Source organism: Dermacentor silvarum, chromosome 1 (genome assembly GCF_013339745.2).
Source record: "Dermacentor silvarum isolate Dsil-2018 chromosome 1, BIME_Dsil_1.4, whole genome shotgun sequence".
Taxonomy (NCBI): Eukaryota; Metazoa; Arthropoda; class Arachnida; order Ixodida; family Ixodidae; genus Dermacentor; species Dermacentor silvarum.
The window spans coordinates 142,104,439-142,130,272 of record NC_051154.1 but is presented as its reverse complement, the minus strand read 5'-3'; the positions used below and the strand labels follow the sequence as shown (position 1 = coordinate 142,130,272).

The following is a 25,834-nucleotide window of genomic DNA, read 5'->3' as shown; positions in this document are numbered from 1 at the left end:
ACCTTGTAAAATGTGAATCGAAGAGTGTCGGAATGCGAGTGACTGTGTCGTGAGAAAACCACTCCAATAAAGATCTGTCGACCTGTTAATATCGAATATAAAAATATACATTTTCTTGTGTGTTTATTACTGCTTCAAACAACGGGAACGTGACGTGGATAAATCTGTTTTAGCATGTCTTTCCTTGTGCTGCACTCAGGGACGGTTTATCTTCATCGAAGCCGATTTGTATCAATCGTTTCGAGCGCGAGTGAATCAGTAGCCACGTTCGAAAGCGATTAAATCCTTGCTTATAAACGATGCGTGGCAGCGCTTGATACCTAGTCAGCCTAAAAAATCCTGTGTGACACACGAGCATCGGGTTCGTTTTGCATTTAGAACGGGTGGCGCACAGTTGAATGCTTCACTTTCCGAATAAATATAATTTATATCCTATCTAGCTAAGCGAAACACGGTTTTGTTTATGAATTTCACAGGGCCCACAGAGACAACCATCGTGCTGTTCTTCACTCTAGCAAGCCTAGAAAACCTGAGGAAGAGCTGCTCGCGTTTCCCGCAACGCGTCGAATAGCTACGAGTTAGCTACGAGGGTGTACCAGTCAATGTAAACAAACCCGAGATTCACGTAGGCCTGCGACGTATAAAATGCTTAAAGCACGAGTAATGTTGCCTAACTATGCAGGCTCTCAAGCAGTTTAGTATACTCCTTGAATAGCTTCCCAACGAGCACAAAACTTATCGGGAAGGTGAACAAACGAAAGAACGGCCGCTCGAGCGCCAGTTCGCTGGTCTCGCTGCATGCAATTTGGCGCTTGTAAAAATCTTCCGATCGTACTTATCTGTACTCCTTCGCACGCATAGAAGATGCACCATCTCATCTTTTATGTAAAGGACGATGAAAGCTGTCGATTTGCGATAATATAAACCGCCGAAAGCGAAGCTACATACAAGGTAAGTACATCTGGTAGCGAAGCTTCCATAGAAGCCCATACGTTCAAAACATGGCGGCTTATCGGCGGTTCATGGGGCTTAGCGCCATCTGTGTGAGGAGGGAACACTTCCGGCGGAAGAAAAAATAATTTGACGTCATATTTGTCAAAAACAGAAGTGACGTCATTTTGTTCTCATAGGCGCGAAATTTGTTTTCGGAGGCCTGCCATTAGAGCTGTATATTCAAATGCCCCGCCATTCGACTTCATGGGCATTCCGATTTTTCAGCGCGAAAAGCGATGCCGGAAAAGATCAGCCGTACGGGTGTCGAAATCGCATCGCTGCACAGAACATACTTTCTTTGGAGGCCGACGAACGCTTTGGGCGATTGCGTAGAGTGCTCGTCCTTTCGTCGGACGCCAAGCCCGTCGGCCAGTGTTGTTGCACGAAAACAACTAAAGTAAACAAGTATCTAACGGTCGCAACTCACTACTTTTGACTGCACAGGTTAAGAAACAATAAAACTACCCGCGTCACCTAATTCAGACAAACGTCGACATGCAAAACAACGCAACATGTGAGGGGGGCGTATTCTAACAGGTGAACTTTACGAGCGCGCCTTTCCATGCACTCCAAGAGTTGCATGGCATTGCAAGTGATAGCGGCGTCAACGCCCGCCGCTATCGATGGGCGCTCTCACGGTGGGTCCTGAAAAAAGGTATTTATTGATAATGATCAAGTAAAATACAGTTGTATCTTTTCTTGCCATGCGTATATAAAATGAATTAGGAATTTTATTTTCGTTGAATGAATCTAACTGCGTCTCGCTTTAATTTAAAAACGCTTTTCTCTTTCCTAGTGTTTATTCCCTCCAAACATAGTCGCGCTTCAATCGCTGCTCCCATAACCACCATTGCTGATATCGGTGACAATTAGTTCTGAACCGCTTTTCGCCCGAAGCTTCGCGACCTATGTGGATCGACCTTGCTACATAGCTGAGCGGCTGCCGCCCGAGAGACACGTTGGACCAAATCTGGCAACAACAGCGCAGTGTTGCCTGCGCGTGCTCCGGAGTTTGCAGTACTTTCCAGGTTCCAGTGACTTTAAATAGAGGCGCCACTGATGGCCACCTAGCGGGTGCTTTCGGAAGTACGTTCGGGATCCAATAGCAGACAACACTTTGAAGCTAGGATGAATGAAGTTCGCGGCTGCGATTTTCCCTTTGTTCGGGTGCCAGATTGCTACTTCAGCTGTGATAGCTGCAGGAAAGGCGGGCGCCTCTATGAAAGCGGACATGTCACGATGCCGTCGATGTTTGAGATAACCCAATCCGCATTCGTTCTGGGTGCGTCCCGCAGACAAGCGCAACGAAGTCCCTTTATATGATGCGGAAGTCGTGTTAAGCAGCCGCTTGGTTTTGTTGACTAAATTGCGGTGTCTCTATTTTTTTTTCAATATATTTTTTTCATTGTACAACTGCGGTAATACTGTTTCTGTTCCTCAATAATAGGCACACGTCAATGGTGCATACTTATTTCTCAAACGACTCCGCACGGCTCCATGCCATACACATTAACTTGGCAGTAGCAGCGACAGCAGTGTGCACGGGCTTAACTTTTTGGCATTCTTATCACAGGGCATTTCAAGCAGCCGCACCAAGCGCCCAAGCGGTCCACTGCTTTTCGGAAGAAATCCAACGTCTGGTACCAGGAGGCATCATTGTCGGCTGCGCCTGCACCCTGTGACAACGCTCAATGTCACGTTCTGCACGCTACAAAAGGAGCGCCATGGCCATCGCAGCTTTCACTTGGCTGTAGCGGAGACAGCTGTGTGTACGGGCTTAACTTTTCGGCATTCTTATCACAGGTTAGTCTTTGCATTATATTGCCCATTTATTTCCCTAATCTCAAGGATGAAGTGAAGGTAGAGCTACTCAAGCTGAAAGAAGAGATGAAACAAGAAATGAAAACTTTCCGCGATTCCCTTGAAAGGGATTTGCGAAATGAAATCCGAGACCTAAAAAAACGAGCAGAGAAATATGGCACAAAGTCTTGAGTTTGCTTTCAGTTCAATCGAGAAGTAGAAGAAGAAACTGGGCGATGTGGTTGCAAGGAGCAGGAATCTTGACAGTGAGAACGCAGTGCTTCGTACCGAATGCAAGTGTCTTGAAAGCAGAAGCCGGGATCTTGACACACGGCTTGTTCTCGCAGAACAGTACTCGAGGAAGGCAAACCTAGAAATACAAGGAGTACTAAAACAAGACGATGAATCCGTTCTCAGTATTGTGTCCAAGATTGGCGGTGCCATAAGTGAGCCGATAACTGAAGGCGATATCGAGGCCTGTCATTGAGTGCCGACTCGAGATGCCGGCAAAAGTAACATCATCGTCCAGTTTAAGTCACGCGCAAAGCGAGACAGCATTCTAAAGAAGGCAAAGATAGCTCGTCTCACAAATAAAGACGTCGGACTGACCACACGAAACGCTATCTATCTGAACGAGCATCTTTGCCCAGCCTTAAAGAAACTTATAGCTGTTGCCGTCAAGAAGAAATATGAATACAAATGGAAATCTGTCTGGTCGTTTAACGGGACAATTTATGCGAAGCAAACTGACGATACGCCCGCCGTGCACGTTCTGAATGAACATGTACTACTTCTTCTTTCTGGGGTTTTACGTGCCAAAACCAGTTCTGATTATGAGGGTCGCCGTAGTGGAGGGTTCCGGATTAATTTTGACCACATGGGGTTCTTTAACGTGCACTACAACGCAAGCATGAACATGTAGCGCCCACCGACGCTGCTAAGCGGGGACGCTAAGGTCGGCGCTCTCGGCCGGCGCCTTGGGGCTGGCTGCGACTGACGAGAAAAATAAAGTTGGGCGGCGCGTGCCAGCGGCGCAAGCACGGCAAGCGCTAGTCCGTTCTGAAAGCCCGCTGAGCTGGTCCTCTTTTATCTGGCGCTCCGCTGCGACCCCCCGGTTCCCGACAGTGGTGACTCCGGCCTAAGAGATGACCGACCCCAGCAACCTCCCGCCCTCAGGTAACCTTCCGCCTGACGCCACCTCGCGCCCACGGGACGCCGCAGCTCCACAGCGCCGCCTGCCCACGTTCTGGCGCAAGAACACGCAGGTTTGGTTCGCCCAGGTCGAAACCATCTTCGATCTGCACCACATCACCTCGGAGATTTCGCGGTTTCGCCACTTACTTTGCAACCTGTCTCCTGAGGTGGCTCAAGAAGTGGCAGACGTCATCGCTGCACCTTTGAGTGATGCCCCATACTAGCGACTAAAGCAGAGTATTTTAGAACGCACCACTGCGTCCGAGAGCGCGCGCCTCCAGCACCTGCTCACATCCGAGGACCTTGGAGATCGCCGCCCTTCCCATTTGCTCAACAGCATGTGACAGCTCCTGGGCACAAGCAAGGTCGACCCGAACGGTGCGCTGTTGAGGGAGCTCTTCTTACAGCGCTTACCACAGTCCACCCACCTTGTCTTGGCCGCTACAGAGGACTTGACCCTCGACCGCCTCGCCCAGCTCGCTGATCGAGTCCACGACGCGACTTCTCCTTCAGTCGCCGCCCTCTCTTCAACGTCACCGTCCTCAATCATGGCCCGCTTATAGTCCCGAATCGACCAGCTCGCCGTTTCCATCGACGCCCTTTGGATGTCCTCCCATGACCAGCGCGGCTCCACCTCATGTCCCAGCCGCCGTCCCTCTTCCCCGACCAGTCGCCGCTCACGCAGTCCTCGACGCTCGCCTATCTGCTGGTACCATCGCACTTTCCAGCACCGCGCCCGTCAGTGCAAGTCCCCATGCGAATGGTCGGGAAACGCACCGCGAGATCACTGACGGCGGCATGTGATCTCGCCTTACAACTCGGCCGCCTTTTCATAGTCATGGATCGCATTTCCGGCCTTCGGTTGCTTGTAGACAAAGGTGCCGAGGTCAGTGTACTGCCGTCCTCCAAGCGTGACCGCGTTTCTAAGTCACCTGGACCTACGCTCCGCGCGGCAAACTCTACCTCCATCGTCACGTATGGTCTGCGGTCCCTCATACTCGACCTTGGCCTGCGGCGCACGTTCCGGTGGGTCTTCATCGTGGCCGACGTCCATCAGCCTATCCTCGGCTCCGACTTCCTGACCCGTTTCGACCTCGACGTCAGCATGCGCCGCCATCGTCTGATTGACAGCAAGACGCGCCTCTCCTTCCCTGGCGTTCTGTCGGCTGTCGCTCCCACTGGCATCCGCACGCTGATCCCATCATGCCCGTACGCTCGAATTCTCGAAGATTTCCCTGAAGTGACGAGACCTTGCAATTTAAATCAGCCACCCAATCACAGCGTCACCCACCACATTGTCACGCGTGGTCAACCCGTCGCAGCTCGTCCGCGCCGCCTCTTCGGTGAGCGTCTGGCCATTGCTAAACGGGAATTCTTGCACATGCTCCAGCTAGGTATTATTCGCCCTTCCCCCAGCAGTTGGGCCTCCCCACTCCATCTGGTGCCCAAGAAAGGACCGGGTGACAGGCGTCCGTGCGGGGACTACCGGGCGCTCAACGCTCACACGGTCCACGATAGCTATCCCCTTCCACACATCCAAGATTTCACAGGCCATTTGGAAGGATGCAAAATCTTTAGTAAAGTCGACCTTGTCAAGGCATATCACCAAATCCCCGTTGAGCCTGCCGATATCCCGAAGACAGCCATTACTACACCTTTCGACCTGTTTGAGTATGTGCGCATGCCCTTTGGGTTACGCAACGCAGCTCAAACGTTCCAGCGATTCATCGCCGAGGTAACGCGCGGCCTCCCGGCTGTATTTGCCTACATCGACGACATCCTCGTCGCGAGTCCCAATCCACAAGATCACGAGCGTCACCTCCGGGAACTCTTTTCAACGCCTTCAACAATTTGGCCTGGTTGTCAACCCCCAGAAATGCGTATTTGGGTCTTCCGTGCTCGAGTTCTTGGGCCACCACATCTCGGCGCTGGGAATTCGTCCGTTGCCCTCTCACGTCCAGGCTGTGAAAGACTTCCCAGCACCCACTACCCTACGCCAGCTGCGTGAGTTCCTCGGCCTAGTGAATTTCTCCCGACGTTTTATTTCCCACTGCGCTGAGCTTCTACACCCACTGACTGATCTTCGCACGACCAAGGGCTCCTCATCCGCAATTTCCTGGTCTCCCGAAGCTGAAGCTGCTTTCAGGGCTGCTAAACAAGCCGTCGCCGATGTAGTACTTCTCATCCACCCGAGAACTAACGTGCCAACCCGCATCATGGTGGATGTTTCCAGTGTGGCCATCGGCGCTGTTCTCCAGCAGAAAATCAACTCCGAGCGGCGCCCACTGGGTTTCTTCTCTCGGAAGCTCCAACCTGCCGAGACTCGCTACAGCGTTTTTGGCCGTGAGCTGCTCGACATCTACTCCACAATCCAGCACTTTCGGCATTTCTTGGAGGGCCAGCCATTTTATATTCTAACGGATCATAAGCCTCTGGTGTATGTCTTCCGTACAAGCTCTTCCAAGTACGTCGCACGTGAAGTTCGTCAACTGGCCTATATATCGGAGTTAACAACGGATATCCGGCATATCAAAGGCACCGACAACGAGGCAGCTGACGCACTTTCACGCATCACCTCCCTCGGCACTTCTACATCGACTGTGGATTGGGAAGGTCTAGCTCGTGTGCAGATGGAAGACCCCGAGCTGCAAGCGCTGCGTGACCATCCCCGTTCCCTCCGTCTACAACTCGTTCCTCACCTGTGTTTGTGCCTGGCTCCCTCTGGTGCAAGATGTCAGCGGCCGCACCTCGCCCCTTCATTCCGGCTGCCTTCCGTCGTGCGGTGTTCCAATCACTTCATGACATCTGCCATCCCAGCATCCGTGCCACGCAGCGCCTCGTTACACAGCGGTATGTCTGGCCAAGCATCAACACCGATGTTCGCCAGTGGGCCCGCTCGTGCCTCGCATGCCAGACGGACAAAGTGACCCGCCACACGAAGATCCCACGCAGTCGTTCTTGCCACCTGGCTGCCGTTTTGACCACGTCCATCTTGATTTGGTTGGACCTCTTCCTCACTCCCACGGCTGTCGCTACATTCTCACAATGATCGACCGCTTCACCCGTTGGCCCGAAGCCGTGCCCATTCTGGACATCACTGCGGAAACGGTCGCCAAAGCCTTCGTTTCAGCATGGGTTTCCCGCTTCGGCTGCCCGAGCATTGTGACAACTGATCGTGGCCGGCAATCTGACTGCACACTCTTCACTTCGCTCAACCGCCTGCTTGGCACTAAGCACTGCCGTACTACTGCATATCATCCCTGTGCCAACGGTATGTTTGAGCGGCTCCATCGCCAACTCAAGGCTGCCCTCACTGCGCGCCTGGATCGAGAGCATTGGGTCGACCACCTTCCTACGCTCCGCTGCGACCCCTCGGTTCCCGACAAGCATGACATTAATAAGGTATTTTCGAGGCCGACAATCGTAACCGCGCAGGCGCACGTGACGGCGTGAGCTGAGCCTTTCAGCATAATCTCACAATGGATAACGGTTGCGTATACCTAAAGTTAGTGTCACCTTCCGCTATTAAATCTAGTTATCCGTCTTGCCAATCAGTTTTACACATTAACACACGCTCTGCAGTGAATAAAGTGGCTGATATCTCGCTTTATTTAGACCAATTCTCATTTATTATGTTATCTGAAACCTGGTATACAGCTGGTAGTAGCAAGTTGCAGCTACATGGATACGATAGTTTCTTTCTCAATTGGCCAGAAAAACGTGGAGGAGGTGTTGCGCTTTTTGTGACTAAACAGAAGAAATGTGTTTTGGTACATGAGTACTGCGTGTCAACAGAAGACTATGAATTTCTAACAATACTAAATAATAGCGAAGTATTTGCTGTCGTCTATCGCCCACCAGGTGGAAACTGCAGGCGTTTCATTGAATTTTACGAATGTTTCTTGGATTTTATCTGCAAGAATAGCTTTCACCTGACATGCGGTGGCGATTTCAATATCAATATTTTGGAAGACAGCAACGCCTCTAGGGAATTTGATATATTATTGTCGGCGTCTGGTTTCAAAAATTTAATTACCACACCAACTCGCATTGCATGTTCCACATTGTCATGCCTCGAGCTTCTGGTAACAAACATCGAAACTAATATTTACACCGCTGGTACTACTGTTTCGGACCTGAGCGATCACTGTCCAGTTTATGCACTGTACAAAAACGAAAAAGGCATTAGAAATTATCATATAAAAATTTTCACTGTTCAGTGTATTTCGGAGAGCGGGCTGGTAGCCTTTAAGAGTGAAATAATGGAGCAAGACTGGTCTTCTGTATTAGAAAAAAACAGACGTCAATGAGGCTTACAATGAATTTATTAAAATATTTTAAAAAGTATATGAAAAGCATTTTTCTATGAAACAATTAAGACCGCCGAAAAAAAAGCAACAAAGCCGTGGATAACGAAAGAACACTTGAAAGTGATAAGACGTAAACATTCCATGTATAATTCATTTTTACAGTCACGTTCTACATTGCATTTAAAAGAATTAAAAATTTTTCGAAACCTATTAAATTCGGAACTTAGGCGTGCTCAACGGGCTTATTATGAGCAGCTTTTCTTAACTGTCACAAGGCAGCACCCTAAAGACATGGAACATAATCAATTACGTTCTTGTCCGTCGCGTGAAAACGAGCGTTCCAACCAGTGTACTGCATGACGGTGCTGAATTGAGGGGTGAGGCCCTTGCAAATCACTTTAATCAACACTTCATTAACGCCGCCATTCCTTCTGCCCATTCACTCCTCGCAGCAACTTCGGGAACAAAAAATTCTAGTATTATAACCGATAGCATTTACTTTCAGCCTACCGACGAATATGAAGTGTGTACCACATTTAATTCCTTAAATAACAGTAAGGCCTTAGACATCAATAACCTACAATTAGGACCCATTAAGCATTGCATAACTTTCATTTCCCCTGTTCTTGCTCACATATTCAATTTAAAGCTTCAATCAGGCGCCTTTGCCAAAGCAATGAAGTGCGCTAAATGTTTCAGCAATTTTGAAAGGCGGTAGTCCTAATGATACAAACAACTACAGGCCAATTTCGGTGTTGCCTGTGTTTTCGAAGGGTCTCGAGAAAATTATTCACTGTCGTATGGTCAATTTCTTTGATAAATTTGGTGTTATAACTAAGTAGTAGTAGTAGTAGTAAACGTTTATTCCATGAAGGGGATTGAAGGGTGAGTGGGTGGGGCCCTCAGTTCAGGGCTCCACTGGCCTTAGCGGCTCGCTGGGCTTGGTCGAGGAGAGCCAGTTGGCTCTCCCGTTCCATGCTAGCAAGCCAGGTCTCCCACTGCCTGTTTCTGGGTATTTGCTCTAATTTGGGGGAATTGATATTTAGGGGCCGCGAATTGCACTCCCACATAATGTGGGCAAGAGTGGGCCGCTCTCGACACCATGGACAGATGTCCGCGTATTGTGTGGGGCTTATATGGTGTTGTCGGTATAGGTTTGTGTACGTGTTCGTTTGTAGTCGGCGCCAGTCACGAGCCTGTTCCCCGGTAAGGTCCGGGTGCGGATTACTAATATTTTTGGCGGTCACGTCGCTGGTTTTCCAAGATGTTATAACTAATAAGCAACATGGATTTAGGAAACATAGGTCAACAGAAACAGCCATACTGTCGATGAAGGAAAACATAATAAAAACATGGATGAAATGAATATCTATATTCTTGCTTTATTTATAGACTTTAGTAAGGCATTCGACTGCCTCAGCCATAATATCTTATTAGAAAAACTAGAGCGTTACAGAATACGTGGAATCTGTTTATCTCTATTTAAATCTTATCTAAGTGACAGATTCCAGACTGTGTGCGCGAACGGTCACATGTCTTTCCTAATGAAGGGATTTGGCGTACCACAAGGAAGCGTACTAGAACCGCTTTTATTTAACGTCTACATCAATGACATTGTAAATATCGATACCAAAGCTCAATTCATTATAAATGCTGATGACAGCACTGTCATGTTATCTGGAAATGATGTGCACAACTTAAGAGTAGAATGTAATGTACTGCTAGAAAGCCTATCTACCTGTTCCCGGTTAAACCAAATTAAAATTAATGCGACTAAAACTAAGATAATTATTTTCGCTCCAAGAACAAATTACTGCATTTAAACAATATCATCACATTTGAAGGTAAAAAAATAGTTGCAGTTATAAAATTCTTGGCGTTTATTTCTCTTTCACGCCTGTCTTGGGACATGCTCGTCAATTATCTCTGTAAAAAGCGTTCTTCCGTGACAGGGGTTGTGTCACGATGTCGTAGTTTACTTCCTATAAGAGCCAAAGTGCAGATTTACAATGCATTATTTACCTCACACTTATATTATTGCGCTTTAATATAGTGTACAACCACCAAAACTAACGTACATAAAGTTCTTATGTTACAGAAGAAGATAATTCGCTATGTTGGAAATATAGATTATTATTCAAGCACCAGAGAAGCGTTCCCTAAGTATGTTATTCGAATTGATAACCTATACACTTATCGTTTATTACATAGTGCACGATATTCTTCAAAATTAGCTTGGAGCTACATAAAACAGTTAGCCTCCTTAGAGGCGTCGTCGCATTAATGCGAACGCAAGAAATCCTGAGATATGGTCAATTCCATACTTCAGAGCACTCTATAAGCATCAGTCGTTAATACATAACCTACCATTCACTTTGAACAAATACAAAAATATCGATAATTTCAGTAAGCAAGAACTCCGCTCTTTGTTCGCTTGTGATGTCTCTGATGCGATTATTATTGTGCCTTTGTGTATGGTTCTGAGTATATAATGTACAACCTGTTTCGTTTTTTTGAGCAAATGTTAATATTGTAAAATTCAGTCTCATGCTATGTTGTATAGCTGGTGTTGCGTTGTTTTGTATGGCTATTATTGCTATTGTAGTGTTTTTTAAAATTCATTCTGTTAAAACTTTTGGAATTCTGTTATCTCGCCGTGACAGAAATGTTATTTGTCTTTCCGTTCATAGCCATTTCGTCCATGAGGAATTCCAGCAACAGCTGGAACTATATGTGAATTATTGTACATGTGCGCACACTGTTTGCTGTACTATTGCCTTGTCTGGTCTCTTGGGTCACGTCAAGCTACGTATGTAGCTTTTAGCCCAAAATGACCGTCCTGCATGTAAACTGGAGAATAAATTGATTTGATTTGATTGCAGTGATTTTGTTACCGATGAACACACATGACGTCGCCGAATAACGGTTGCGTGAAAGTTACCTCAAGAAGAGTAATTACGAATTTGTTAATGAGAATACGGAGACTACTCAACGAAATCACCAAACGCACGGGTGCATAAAAGTGCAAGTTAGTGCTGCACCACTGATTGAAACCGCTGTGTACGTCGACGAACTGCTCTTACTGCTGTGCTTTTGCAATCTGAAATTTCCTTGGAAGTGTACAAAGCTAGTCTTACCAAAGTGAGTATATTTTTTTCGAACGTTACGGAAATAAGCCACAAGATAATATACTTAAAGGCGAAGCAGCTTCGGCCAAGACAGATGGGCGCTGGCGGCAAGGCCAGTTAAGTCCTTTGCGGCGTAGATACCGGGTGTTTCAGCGAACACTTTCAAAATTTATTTAAGGTTGCCTGTGGCAGATAGCCCAATTCTAGTTAATGAGCTGGTGTACTCGAAGAGGCGGACATTACTTGCACAAAAAATTGAAATGCATAATCGACTAATGAACAAAAATTCACGAATTAAGTTTTTAACTAATTACCTGATGGCCCATATTGCAATTTAAAAATTGTAGCCGTAAAGTTCGCAAGGCGAATCCACTTGGAATTAATTCTCAGGATGACACCAGTTTCGTGATATTAATTCCCGAACTTTTGCGGAGAAATGCATTGGCGTTCCAGTTAATTTTGTGCTTCAACGCATAAAGCGACGTTTTGTTAAGAAATTAACTGGAACGCCAATGCATCTCTCCGCAAAGTTCGGGAATGAATATCTCGAAACTGGTGTCATCCCGAGAATTCGTTCCAAGTGGATCCGCCTTGCGAACTTGACGGCTACAATTTGTAAATTGCAATATGGGCCACCAGCTGGGTAATTAGTTAAAAACTTATTTAGTGCATTTTTGTTAATTATCCCATTATGCATTTCTATTTCTTGTGCAAGTAATGTCCGCCTCTTCGAGTAGACCAGCTCATGAACTAGAATTGTGTTATATGCCACAGGCAACCTTTAAGAAGTTTTGAAAGTGTTCGCTGAAACACCCTGTATACACTCCTACACCGCAAAAGATAATACGAAAGAATTCAATTGAGCACAAAATGCACACGCAAAAAAGTGCACCGCGTTGTAAGTCTGCTCAGACAGCATCAAGGTGTAATGACTTCATGAACATGACGTGAATTTTCCCGTGAAGATCAAACAGTGATACCATGTGCAGCAGCTAGCAGCAATGCTCACCCTGAGCTACTTCTTTTCTAACACATTTCCCAAGCAACCGCAATATCGAAGATCAATTTGGACGAAACGAATAAAGCTGTTAAAGAAGCTCTTGCCTGTAATCATTCCGATAGAACGCAGTGTGATTTAAGCCCCTTTACAAACGAGACGAGATAAAAACCTCGTACTTGAGAAGTCATCAGTTCTGCATTAAGCAACTAGCCACAGTTAAACACGCGCGAATCCACGCATAAAATAGATAAAAGAAAGTCGCAGTTTAGCCCGAAAGGCGAAGCATCGATTGCGATAGCAAATTAGTGGACAACTATACAAAGTAAGGATAGTAGTTTTATTTTTCGTGTAAACTTGTTAACATAGGCACACTAACTAAATTAACAAGCATGTTGTCACGCGCGCATAAGCAAACTGAACGCATCTCAGTCTATGACCGCGGGAACTAGCTGTCGAAACGCTGGAGTGAGCCAGCGCAGCGGCAGCGAGCTAATTGTGCTTCGTGCCGGCGCTCGCATCAACGCGATCGCAGCCGCGAAAACACGGGGAGGGTGGACTCTGCTCCCGCCGCAGATGGCTTTCAAGATACAGCCGCGCGGGCGGTCGCTGGCGGCGCAGAACGCCCGCCCTCCCACCGGAGCCTTCCATAGCGGTGGGACCACGCAGCCGCAGTACAGCGACGCCCCTCCACCTGCTCACCCTCCCCCCCCGGAGACTTCCGGCCCGGCAGGCGCGCGGCCGCAGTGAAGCGCGGCCCCTACCCTCCCTCTGGAGCGTTGTGCGTGACTGCAAATATGCGCGCTTCCTTCCCGCTTCCCGCCCTTGTGGGGGCGAGCCGCGATTGCCGGCTCACCGTCGCATGCTTTCCCTCGCACATACAGCGAGGCGCGCGGCGACGATTTTATCGCCCGTGGACTTTATACGGAACCTCACGGCGACGGCAGAAATTCGCCTAGAGTGTCCATATAATTGCTATCGCAATAAAACAAGAACTGCGTGACAGCTGGTGCAACGATTTGACGGACCGCATAAAACCAACAAACTCAGTCCTTGCAAGCCTCAGCAGCTTTAACACACAACAGCTGTGCACCGTATAGCAAGAGCAACACGGTAATCAAGCAGCTAAGGACGGAGGTGGCAAGCCGCATCCATAACTTAAATTCTTTTATCGCGCATGCTGCAATGCGGACAAACCGAACCAAAACATGGATAGGCTGTGACAAACTTCGTCACTTGCTCGTGTAAACATGATTGACTGCAACAGACACCGAGATGAAAAAAGAAAGCACGATAACAAGGAATTTCGTGCCAAACGCTGCGATCCATTGCTACCGTTGCTCCCGCTCATGAGGGCTCGCGGGAAATAAATAGAACCGTGTCGCCGGCAAGTTCTTGCAGGTATTTGAGCACGGCACCGAGCAACAACTGTTCTTCGACATGCCTTGAAGGTTTAGCCACCATAAACATGCAACGTCTGTTGCTTATTTCGCTCCGAAAATTCGAATTCAAACATAAGCACGAGCAACGACGTAGAAAACTATGGCGGACGGCTGCCTCCTTTCCCGAGTGCACTTAGCAAGACCGCCACCAGTGGCGCGTCCGTTGGCACGTACAACGCGTATAACTTGGATGTCGCGAAAATCGCACTCGTTAGTGAAATTATGCAATAGGGACTTGCCTATAGGTTTACTATAGCCTTCTGTAGTTGATACTCTGTCGCCAGCCGAAATAATTCATAATTTGTTAATACTATACTGGTACCTTCCTTGCCACTATATAAGTATGTATATCTATGCAACTCTGTATGTAACATATGGTAACATGCAAAAGTGCGCTAATTTAGTATGCAGACCTAAGTGCTGTAGCCTTCACTACAAAGCTTATGAAACTGACTCCGAGAGCCACTTACGCAATAAAATGTTTTGCACCATATCAAGGGTGCTTGGTTTATCACATTGATAACACTCTCACCATTATGGGGTTAAGATCGATGAGGACAAATAAAGTTTTCTTTATTGGCAACTTTTTGTGACACGTAAGTATGCTACAGGCGACACGAGAACTCCATGAAATAAAATTTCATAGCTATGTTGAACTGTCCAACCCTTGTGCCAGATATTTCAGTGCGCAACAGATGGTCAAAATTTAGTACACAGTTTTTCAATTACGGCTTCTCTCACTGCAGCTGCAGTTTGGGCTTGCTGTCACGTACAGTAAAAACGGCAGCGTTAAGGGCCACATGTCGCAGAAAATCCGGCGTCGGCGTCCGAGAAAATCATCCCGAACCACCCCGACCCAGAGGCGTTAGTGAACTAATTGAATATCTCAAAGTAAAATGCGTCAGAAATATCGTGAAGTACGACTTAAACAGAACCTACAGACATGATAGCGTCGGATTGTAATTTGAAAACACGAGAAAACATAATTCTGTTACGCGGAATTGGCACTTGGCTCCTCGGCAGCGTGGAGGAATAATGGAGGAAGAATGGAGGAAGAAGTTAAGACAGTTGGTAACCAAGTACAGCATAATTGAAACTGTAAATTGACAATCAGGAGTCATCAGAAAGAAAGCGAGAGAAATAGAGACGGTGAATTCGATGCAAAGAACGGAAACAAAAAGGACCATGGAGATTTACAAGAATGAGAAGAAAGAAATTAGAAGGGAAGATCTGTACGATAACAAAAAGCGCAGTGCCTTGCCATTTGAGGCTCGAGCCAGTTGCCTAAGGAGAAAAAGATACCGGAGCAAATATACGTAACTAAATGAGGCATGTGTATGCTAAAAATCCGGGGACCACTGAGCACATCCTAATGGAGTGCGAAGGGATTCACGCAGTGAGAACCGTAGGTAACGGTCATTTTCCAGAAGCGCTTTGGTTTAAAGTGGACAGAAGCATCAACCGGTCGGCAGTCAAGATAAGCAAGAGACGTTTACAGTAATGGTGGAGAAAAAGCAGGGAAGAGATTGATAACACCTGATTTGATCTCTTACAGTCATAGCTAGTGGTACAAGGTAGATTTGGAGAGAGAAAAAAAAAGATTAATGAAATCAATACAAAAATGCTAGATGAAAACATGTATAGCATACCTGATTCAATCAGGCAGGTTGGGTGACTGTTTGTCACCGCCCCGTTTCAAAGAGGATGCAATTAAATCATCATCATCAGCGGCGCGCGGAGGCGAAGGTGGAGGAAAAAGAAAGCTACAGTTGCCGGGAAGCGTCACAAGCAGTCACGGATCTTTCAATGTTATCGCGGTCCACTCTTAAAGGCGAAACTTAAGCGTGCTTCAATTTTTTTTTCGTGTCTGTGTGTCCACAATGAAAAAAGTGAGTGCGGGCAGATCCCGGAGATAGTGAAATACCGGGCCGATCCGTGGCAGAGGTGAAGCAGGCTTCAAGTACTCCGCCCCTTTTAATAATAATAATAATAATAATAATAATAATAATAATAATAATAATAATAATAATAATAATAATAATAATAATAATAATAATAATAATAATAATAATAAATGAATAAATAAATCAATGCATTGTTTCAAGTCGATGGGTATACTGGAATCGTTTGTGAACAGTACATGGACTCACGAGCAGGAGGTGTTGCCATATACGCAAAGGAAAAAAATGTACGTACAACCATACACCCTTGACTCGCAAGAGGACAATGCCACCGACTGTGGGGATGTCTGTGCCATACAAACTAAATACGGAATTGTGATATCCACTGTGATGTATGTATCCAGGCACATCCAAGTGTGATATCGAGAAGTTCATGCAAAGTGCTAACCCACGCACATTGCATGGGTTAGCCGGGATGCTACTACTCCTGTGATCATCGTTGGATACTTCAATGTGGACAGTTCAAAAGCAGACAAGAAATGGTTGACTCAGTTTGTGCTAGAAGAGTTTGGTTTGAAGTGCCACACCAATCCAAGTCACTCAAGGTGCAAGGTAGATTTGGAGAGAGAGAAAAAAAATTAATGAAATCAATACAAAAATGCTAGATGAAAACATGTATAGCATACCTGATTAAATCAGGCAGGTTGGGTGACTGTTTGTCACCGCCCCGTTTCAAAGAGGATGCAATTAAATCATCGGACAGTCTGATCCGGATTATCCACGCATTTGTGCTATGCCACCTCGCTTATTCGGCGGCCATGCACAACTGGCTCGCGTCGGAGCGCAACAAGATCAATGCCCTAATCAGAAGAGTATTCAAGCTTGCCCTTGGCCTTCCTGTCCGAACGCACACAGAAGACCTACTCAAGTTGGGCATCCACAACATGTTCGAAGAAATTATTGAAGCCCAAGAGTTTTCTCAGTTTGTCAGACTGTCCGGCACCCCAGCGGGCCGAGCCATACTTGGCATGCTGGGACGTAACCCCACGGTCGTCGGTCCCGACGCTGTGAAGCTGCCCAATGACATAAGATCCAAGATTTCCATACACCGGATGCCACGCAATATGCATCCGACCTACAACGAAGGACGAAGACGAGCCAGGGGTAAAGCTCTGCTCGCCAGTGCCCGCTTGGACAAGGATCGAACATGCTTCGTAGACGCTGCTTCGTACGCTCAAGAAGCAGCGTTCTCCTCAGTGGTCATCGACTGTGATTCGAAAATCATCAGCTGCGCTACCATCCGCACTTCTAGTTCCAGCGTTGCAGAACAGGTTGCCATTGCTCTTGCATTGACGGACGGTGTACATGACACGATTTATTCAGACTCCAAGACCGCTATCAGGGCATTTCAGATGGGAATGGTGGCTCCCCAGGCCCTACGTATCATCCAAAACGCTAAAGACCTCAAACATCACTCATTGGCCTGGTTCCCTGCGCACCTTGGAAATATTGAGGGTGCCTCGCTCAACCCCAACGAGGAGGCACACTCGGCTGCACGAGGTATGACTGACCGTGCGCCGGGTAATGCGTCCTCTCCTGGGCGACCCGAGCCTCTCTGCTCGTACAACGAGATCTGCAAACACAATTACCTATCAAGAAGACTCCTGCCTCTGCCGCACTCATCGCTGTGCAGGTCCCAGGCAGTCACTCTCAGACTTCTACAAACAAGCACTTACCCGAGCCCTGCGGCACTGCACACAATGTACCCCGAACGGTTCCCAAGCCCGGACTGCCCCCTGTGTGGTGGTTATGCGGACTTCGAGCATGTCCTGTGGGCCTGCGCCTCTGCCGGTCCCCCTCTCACCCAAGAGGAAATGATGACGCTTATTAAGGCCCAAGATCAGACCTCCCAAATCCTGGCAGTCCAGAGGGCCTGCGAGAGGGCCGTCAGGTTTGACCTGACGGTCCCCGAGTGGGCCTAGCCAGGTGACGTCGAGTTTACTCGCGTCTATCGTGGACCAAATAAAGTTCACTCACTCACTCACTCACTCACTCACTCACTCACTCACTCACTCACTCACTCACTCACTCACTCACTCACTCACTCACTCACTCACTCACTCACTCACTCACTCACTCACTCACTCACTCACTCACTCACTCACTCACTCACTCACTCACTCACTCACTCACTCACTCACTCACTCACTCACTCACTCACTCACTCACTCACTCACTCACTCACTCACTCACTCACTCACTCACTCACTCACTCTACTCTGATCACTCACTCACTCTACTCTACTCAACAGCGGTTGCGTATAGATTGAGCTTTGGCCAAGAACCTAAGGTTGTAACCGAACCAATAAGTGTATATCACAGTAGTCACAAAGCTATCGTCACTACCATTACCAAATGATGAAAATAAATACATGTACTCCTGTCTAACCCTGTGTGACGTGCTACAGCTTCGCTGGTCATCCACCTTCACAGAGTGGAATGGCTCCTCAGTTTTCTTTTTTTTTGTGCCTTGCGTGTTCAGGCTGCATTCCACAAGTGGAGCGAATGATATGTTAATGCCACGTCACGTCGAAGCGCGACACACCATCACCGTCGCTGGCTCTGTGCGCCCGATGGCGATGCGGATCGAAAAAAGGCTTGTAAACAGTGTCGTTTCCTGATCGATCGTCTGGGGGCGCTGAAATAGTGGCACTATCACGCGGTTGTTTTTGTATTTCGAGGGTTTTCTTTAAGGGCAACTACAAGAAAAGAAGCTCCGTCAATGGTACTTTACTGCAAACACTTCACAGACAACCATTTTTAAATGTGATCTAAAACTTTCGTATTGGAAGTTTCTTGCTGAAGCCAATATTTAAAAGTTAGGCAATTCATTTATACAAATTAATTGACTTTGCAAAACGCAAAAAAGATACCGCGAACTAGGTCGCGTGATCCTCAACATCACTGAGTTCATTTCACCGCAGCTAGCACACTCCGTCGTTTTTAAAACCACGGTGACATTTAGCTGGGATGCCATGTATGTATGTATGTATGTATGTATGTATGTATGTATGTATGTATGTATGTATGTATGTATGTATGTATGTAATGTATGTATGTATGTATGTATGTATGTATGTATGTATGTATGTATGTATGTATGTATGTATGTATGTATGTATGTATGTATGTATGTATGTATGTATGTATGTATGTATGTATGTATGTATGTATGTATGTATGTATGTATGTATGTATGTATGTATGTATGTATGTATGTATGTATGTATGTATGTATGTATGTATGTATGTATGTGTATGTATGTATGTATGTATGTATGTATGTATGTATGTATGTATGTATGTATGTATGTATGTATGTATGTATGTATGTATGTATGTATGTATGTATGTATGTATGTATGTTCTGAACAAGACTGCTGTGCAATCTGGTGGACAGGTTTAAATCCTGGATACGGGACCTCAAAGAGCTGCGACGTAAAGCTCACGCATTTCTCTGGCATTTACCACTAATCGCCACTGAATTTCTTTCTCCAATATGCCTCCTAAAGCGGGCCCATCACTTGACCCTTAAGTCTCGGCGTTCGGATAAGAATGTTTGGTTCTCGGTATATTTTAATCCGCATTCTTTTAGGCGCTTCGATAACCGTTCTATGGACATTTTCTCCCAGTACGCATATGCTAATTCGGCCGTTCCTCGCAATGTATACATTTATCTACTTCGTTGCAACGCACGAGCGCAGCTGTCAGGTCGCACGTTGCTGCCGTGCCTGTTCTTGAAGTGCGCGCGCAGCGCGTGGCGATGAAAGCTGCCGCGAAGATGACAACGTGCTGGGCCAACTTTTATAGCCTTAAGTTTTATCACGTGGCACTCCCTCATAGTTTCTTTCCTTCCACCATGGTTATGCATGCGTAGCTGAACATCGCGGAAGCTGCATGGATATTAAACCAACAATTGAACCGGACCCTGCACAATCCACCGCGCTTGCAGTGAGTGACATTGGGAGAGAGAAAGCATGAGAGACAAAAAGCAGCGCTTAAGCACATAGTGTTTAATGACCCTTCTAGCTGCTACGCTCGCAGAGAAATTATGCCACGCTGTGTGCATCTAACTACAAGATTGTAGGTCTGACATTGCTGACGTATGCTATCTCGTTTTAGGCCTATTACGTCGCATTGAATTTCAGATCCCTTTTACGATTATATTGACAAATCACGTGAATTTATGTCGTAGAGCAGGCACCATTAACGTCACGCTTTCAGGCCAAGAACTCATGCGTGCGATCAAAGAAGCACCGGCAAGCGAGCACCGATGCTCATCCTGGTCATGTTTTTTTCGCTACGTTTTTGCTATGAAAGTTTCGGCCTGAAAACTGCTCTGAAAAACAATGTCTTGATTTACCTAGGTGGTGCTGGCCAAAAAGGACTATAGGCTTAATGATTAGGCATGCAGGGAGAAGGGAACGGGCCCTTATAATCTTCTGTGTTACTCAAAATCTGGCGCCACTATTCGCAAAACAGGTGCGGAAATCTCACGAGGTGTATAAAATTAGTTGGAGGGACGCACACGGGATGCAGAAATGCACTCATCGCGGTTCCAGAGAGCACTGGGAAATGCGCGCTGCGGCGTAATCGATTCCAGAAACGTCCACTGCGCCTCCGGTCGTTGGAAAACTGAAGCCGCTAATGATGATGATGATATTCTAGAGCTTATTCAGAAACTGCCATGATGTTTTGCGCTAAGCAATGACAAATTTTGATCATCCCAAGCAGAAATAAATTTGGACAATTTGATTTCTGAACCAATAGGTTACCGTAGAAGCTGCGGCCGCTGAGTGTCATGTATAGGAACACTGAAAACAGTTACAAATAGATGTGCAAGCATAAAGCATTGAAATATGTATTAGCGCGTGGTCAGCGATCTGTATAGTTTGAGCCACTAGTCCGGTCCCAACTGTGGCTCTAGCCACTGTCTAGTTCTAGCCACCGTATCCCGACGGTCCTTGTTTGTTGGGAACGTCCTACTGGATTGTCGGCCATATGCTTTCTCTGTCGGTCAACCTAGAGCGATTCGTTAAACTCTTTGCCGTCGATGCAGCCATCGCTCCCGTTGGAGGCATGCAGGGTTGTCACATACGTCACTGAAGCATAAAGTGTAGATTAACCACGACAAGCTTACGCATGTATGATGCGCTAACGAGTCATGAATTATTTATAAAACCGATTTGATGCTACTGTACAGCAAGACGCAAAATCGTCGAGCGCCAGCAGCGTCTCGCGCATGGCACATCTCCGCGACGTCGTTCCCAACAGAGATACACGATGGCGAAGCCCACAACGTTAGCCCACGTCGCCGTTCTCGACAGCGAGACGCGAAAGCGCAGAGCGCCTGCAGCATCTTGCAAACAGCACGCTCCGCGACAACGAGAAATGAAGGCTTACTACACACCTTCGCGTCTACGACATCGTTTCATGCAGCGAAACACGATGGCGAACCCAGAGCGCTCTCGACCAACAGCGAGACGCGAACAGGACACGGCATCTTCCTCGACAGCGAGAGGCACAAAGTCGGAGATCTCGCCCACAGTGCTCGTATCGGCAGCATTATGCGAAGGCCAAGTCCGCAGCCTCTCCATGGTACCCTTACCGGCAGCGAAACACGCGCTGTCTCGCGTCCCACGGCATTTTCTGTACAATGTCGAACCAGTGTGCAGAAAACAGCCTTAAAAAAAAAAAAAAATTATGATCCATTCCACTGTGTGAAGGTGGATGACCAGCGAAGCTGTTTAGCGCACGACACAGATGTAAGACACAATTTTGAACGAAGGTACGAACATATTTGCTGTCCGGATCGGTGGTCATCGTGATGATAGGTACGCACACACATTCGCGTATCACCTCTGCTATTAAATGTGTCCATCACGTAAGAGACTCAATGGCTCATACCACCTTAAGCAATGGCTCATACTCCCATAAACGCGGGACGACAGAAGAGAAGTGAAATTCTACGCTGGCATGATGAGCGGCAGCGGAGCCAGCTGCGGAAGACGACGATAACGACGAGCGCGTTCGCGCGGTTGCGCCGAGGGGTGCCAAAGAGCCAGCTGTGGAAGAAGATGACGACGTTCGAGCCATTGCTGATGATGATAGTTTTTGCACAACGGAGCCACTTGTGGAAGACGACGACGACGACGAACGCGCGAGCAGGGGCACGAGGGCGCCAACAAGCCAGCTTTGGAAGAAGACGACGCTCGAACGCTCGAGCCACTGCTGATTATGATAGCTTTTCCGCGAGGACGCCACAAACCCCATCTCCTAGCCATAGACAGCTTCGCTGTAAAAACAAAAAAAGAAAAAGAAAAGGTAGCCAAGACGCGACACCTGCAATCTGACGACCCAACTCAGTTCCTAAACGTTCGTGGAATTAATATGTGAAGCGAAACCCTCAATAAATCATTTGGAAAAAGACGCAAAAAAAAAAAACGACAATCTGTCGTCACCTCTCCCCCTTATCTCTTCCCCCACTCTTTTTTCCCCCCAGAATGATCCTCGTACTAACTCGCTTAAATGTTCGTTCTTAATCCTAAATACTCAAGAGGATCAGATGGCAGGATCAAAATTTCGTAGTAAACACTATGGGCTGGAGGACAACGATAATTAACCTACATAGATGTAGATGTAGAGCCTTCGTGGTAGTGCTCTACATAAACTATTATGTATTCCTTTTCACTCTTTCTTTTTTCGCCCCACTGTTTTAACCACGAAATTAGAGTGTAGCATTGGCCCAGCAATCTGAGCCCCGACGAGGTGTACTCTCCCTATGGCGAATGAGTACTGGCCGGGCCGGTGCGTCCAACGTGCTCGCGACAGACACTTCGCATCAAGTTTCCAACAGCACTTACTCGGGCGAAGCAAAAAAAAAAGTGACAAAAAAAAAAAACTCTCTCCCTCTCGCAAGGTTTAGGGCGGGGCATCGCGATGGCTTGCAACACATCATCGGCGTGGACATGTGACATGCGAGACACGCGGACATGTGACATGTGAGACAAGTGTGACGTGTCCACGCTCCTGATACGCGCTTCCCATGCCGCGACGAAGTCAATATGGCAGCACTCACCTGGCAGTGCATGATGCGCCCCTCTACGACACCATCCTCGAATTGTTGAAACTCCTTGTGCGCACAGCCATTGTGCTTGTGGAGCCCCCTGGCCCGCAAGGCTCCAGTCTTGCGCGTCACTTCCTGCAGCTGGTCTGGCCGATCTCTAGCAAAGGCGTCGTTCCGGAAGACGTGCACGTCGGGACCTTCGGAGCTGCTTGTAGAGATCCTGTAGTGAGGGCTGACCTTCCGAAATCCGTACAAATTGAGCTGCCTTATGAAACTGGTGATGTTGTTGGTCTTGAAGATGTCAAGCCGATTGTCGAGATAGTCCGCCTGGAACTTTTCGTAGTCAATCACTATAGCTGTGCCGTCTGTGGACCAGGCTATAGCGCCCGACTTACATTCGTTGACGATCTTCCACAACTTCTTGGGAAATCGTAGCGTCAGCAGCGGCGGGTCCTTGGAGGCAGAAGAGGGCGGCGCCTTCTTCGGAACGTTCGTATGATGCATGGTTGGGCAAAACGAACGTTCGTCCGCCACGCGTCACAGCCGAGTTCCCTGCCCTATATATGGGCTTCGGACATCGTCCGGCACGAGCTCTTTTTTTTCTACGGACAGCTATGGGCGCACGTGCTGGAATCTTTGCCGGGAGCTTTGCAGCACCGCATGCGTTATTTACCTACACGTCCGAGCTTCAATTTAGAGGAACGAAATAAGCAGGTGGACAACTGGGACAAAAATAATGTCTGCGTGGCATTATTTTTTTTATATAAAAAGAAGGAGACCCAGACACAGTCAAGGACCCTCAAGCACTTCCGCCGGTACCGCATTCGGTTCGATATCTTCTGTTTGGCGATCTACACTGTGTGTTTCCACTTTATTCCGCATGTTTCATCTACAATTCGCTCTGGCCGCTTTCCCAAACGCCTTGCTCTTGGTGGTACCGTGAATGGCAGCGGCTGCTTGTCGTCGGCGTGCAAGGAGCAGCTGTGCGGTGTGTCCCACGTGACGCGAACACGCTTCCAAGGCCTTTGCGATCCTGCCGTGCAAGCATGAATTATTTGGTGCCAAAGCCGTGTGTCTATATGTGCTGGTGCTTTCTAACGGAAAGACGCTCAAGTGCGTGGCCAACTCCGATTTCCTTATTAAAATACAGGTAAAACGCAGAAATGCTATTGTGAGACCACCGCTGGACCGATTTGAATAACATTTATTGAATTTGAAAGAGAAAGCTGAATTATAATGACTCTATAGGAAGCCTAATTTTGATTTAGGACCTGGAACACGAAGTTTACAAAGCTGTAACTCTGCGCCAAAAGCAAGATATCGCAGTTCCGTAAACTGGACCCGTTAAAGTACCTAAAGCGGACAAACGTGACATGAATTTACAGCTTACGGGAAATTATTGCAATGTTTTCGAGGTTTTCGCAAAAGTCCCACTAACAAACTACTCGTATATTTCAGAGCTGTGTATAATAAATGAATTTTGTCCGCTTTGGATGTATCATTAGAAGCAGTTTACAGAATTGATATCGTTTTTCATTGCCCAGTTATGGAATTGTAAACTTTGTGTAAAGCTTTTTTAAAGTTCTGAATTTTAAACAAAAATTCTAAACATTGATGGACTAAATAAAGAGAAATCGGCTTCCTACAAACACTAGCCTTTACCTTTTCTTTTAAAATGCAACTAACCTGGCTAAATTCGGTGCAGTGGTCGCCCAGAAACACTATTTTTTTTCTCATGTATTTATATATAGGAGCTCCCGAGCTAAAGATTCCTCTGAAGTGCCAAGATGGACGCACATTAGCATTAACCAACATTTTACGGCTGTTTCATTAAGCAGTACTGCATACTTGAATATTCAAGTACCGAGAGAGAATGCCCGGGAATATATGAAGACTAACATCCCGCTTTCCCTTCTATAGGTTTAGAACGCGCACTGCATCTGCTTCATAGCTGCGTGATGATGTTTGGGCCCAGTTGCTTTCCCAGACAAGCGCATAGAAAGACTTCGCACTATAGCGACTTAATAATTAATTAACTAATTCACAGGGTTTAACGTTCCAAATAAACCACGGAGCTATGACAGACACCGTGTTGGAGGGCTATGGATGAACTTTGACCGCCTGTGGTTCTTTAACGAGCACCCAAACGCAATAAGACGAGCGTTTTTGAATTTCGGCTCCATCGACATGATGCCGCCACGGCCGGGAATGGAACCCATGACCTCGCGTTCAACAGAACAACGCCACGACCAGTGAGCCACCGTGGCGGTTTATTTGTGGTAAGGTAAGCGAAAACTGCATCCCGTTTCTCAGGTCTGAAAAATAAACTGAAACAAAAAGTTCATTGCCACCGAGACACGAATGCGTGGATACTAGGACCGATGAACTGTGGGCAAACAACGGAATTGTCAGCCCGAAGGCAATGTGACTCTGACAAAGTCACCTTGGCGAAAACGTTGCTTTAGCTTATAAAACTACCGCTTCTGTAACAGCTTCAGCTGTTGCTTTGTTCTATAACACTCCTAAGGTTCCAGTGGCGTAGCCAGGGGGTGGCACACCGGACCACGTGCCCTCACCCAAAATTTCTGTGTTGGTACGGGGACAGCCCAGCCCCCCTGCTAGCCCATTCGCCGTCCCCGGTCAAGTGAGTGTGTGACCCCGCTCCCCATCCACCTCACCGAAAATTATTTCTGGCTACGCCACTATAAGGTTCGCACAAGACAGAAGTCCACAGGAACATGGAGGCTAGAAGTGAGTAATCGTGGTCGATCAAGGAATGCCGCTGAAGTCAACATCTCTGGAGCTCTGTAGAAAACAACTCCTCTTGTAGAAACGTTAACTGCAGCGACATTCCTTGTTCGGCCACTGTTAGTCACTCCTAAGATTCATGCATGACAAAGCAGTCACAAGGAAATGGATGACAACCGATTAACAATGGACGAG

The 25,834-nt window shown here is 47.2% G+C and overlaps 1 protein-coding gene and 1 pseudogene across 1 annotated transcript in view; both read right to left on the bottom strand.

Annotated features, from left to right (window-relative positions):
* LOC125940084 (uncharacterized) overlaps positions 1–23,418 on the bottom strand; it is a 40,737-nt gene extending 17,319 nt beyond the window's left edge. Inside the window, exon 1 of the mRNA XM_049655758.1 lies at positions 22,904–23,418. Within this exon, the coding sequence (XP_049511715.1) occupies positions 22,904–23,395 (492 nt within the window). The 5' untranslated portion in view covers positions 23,396–23,418. The remainder of the gene's footprint in view (positions 1–22,903) is intronic.
* Positions 15,755–15,897, bottom strand: LOC119437929 (U2 spliceosomal RNA; annotated as a pseudogene).
* Positions 23,419–25,834: the final 2,416 nt, after the last annotated feature.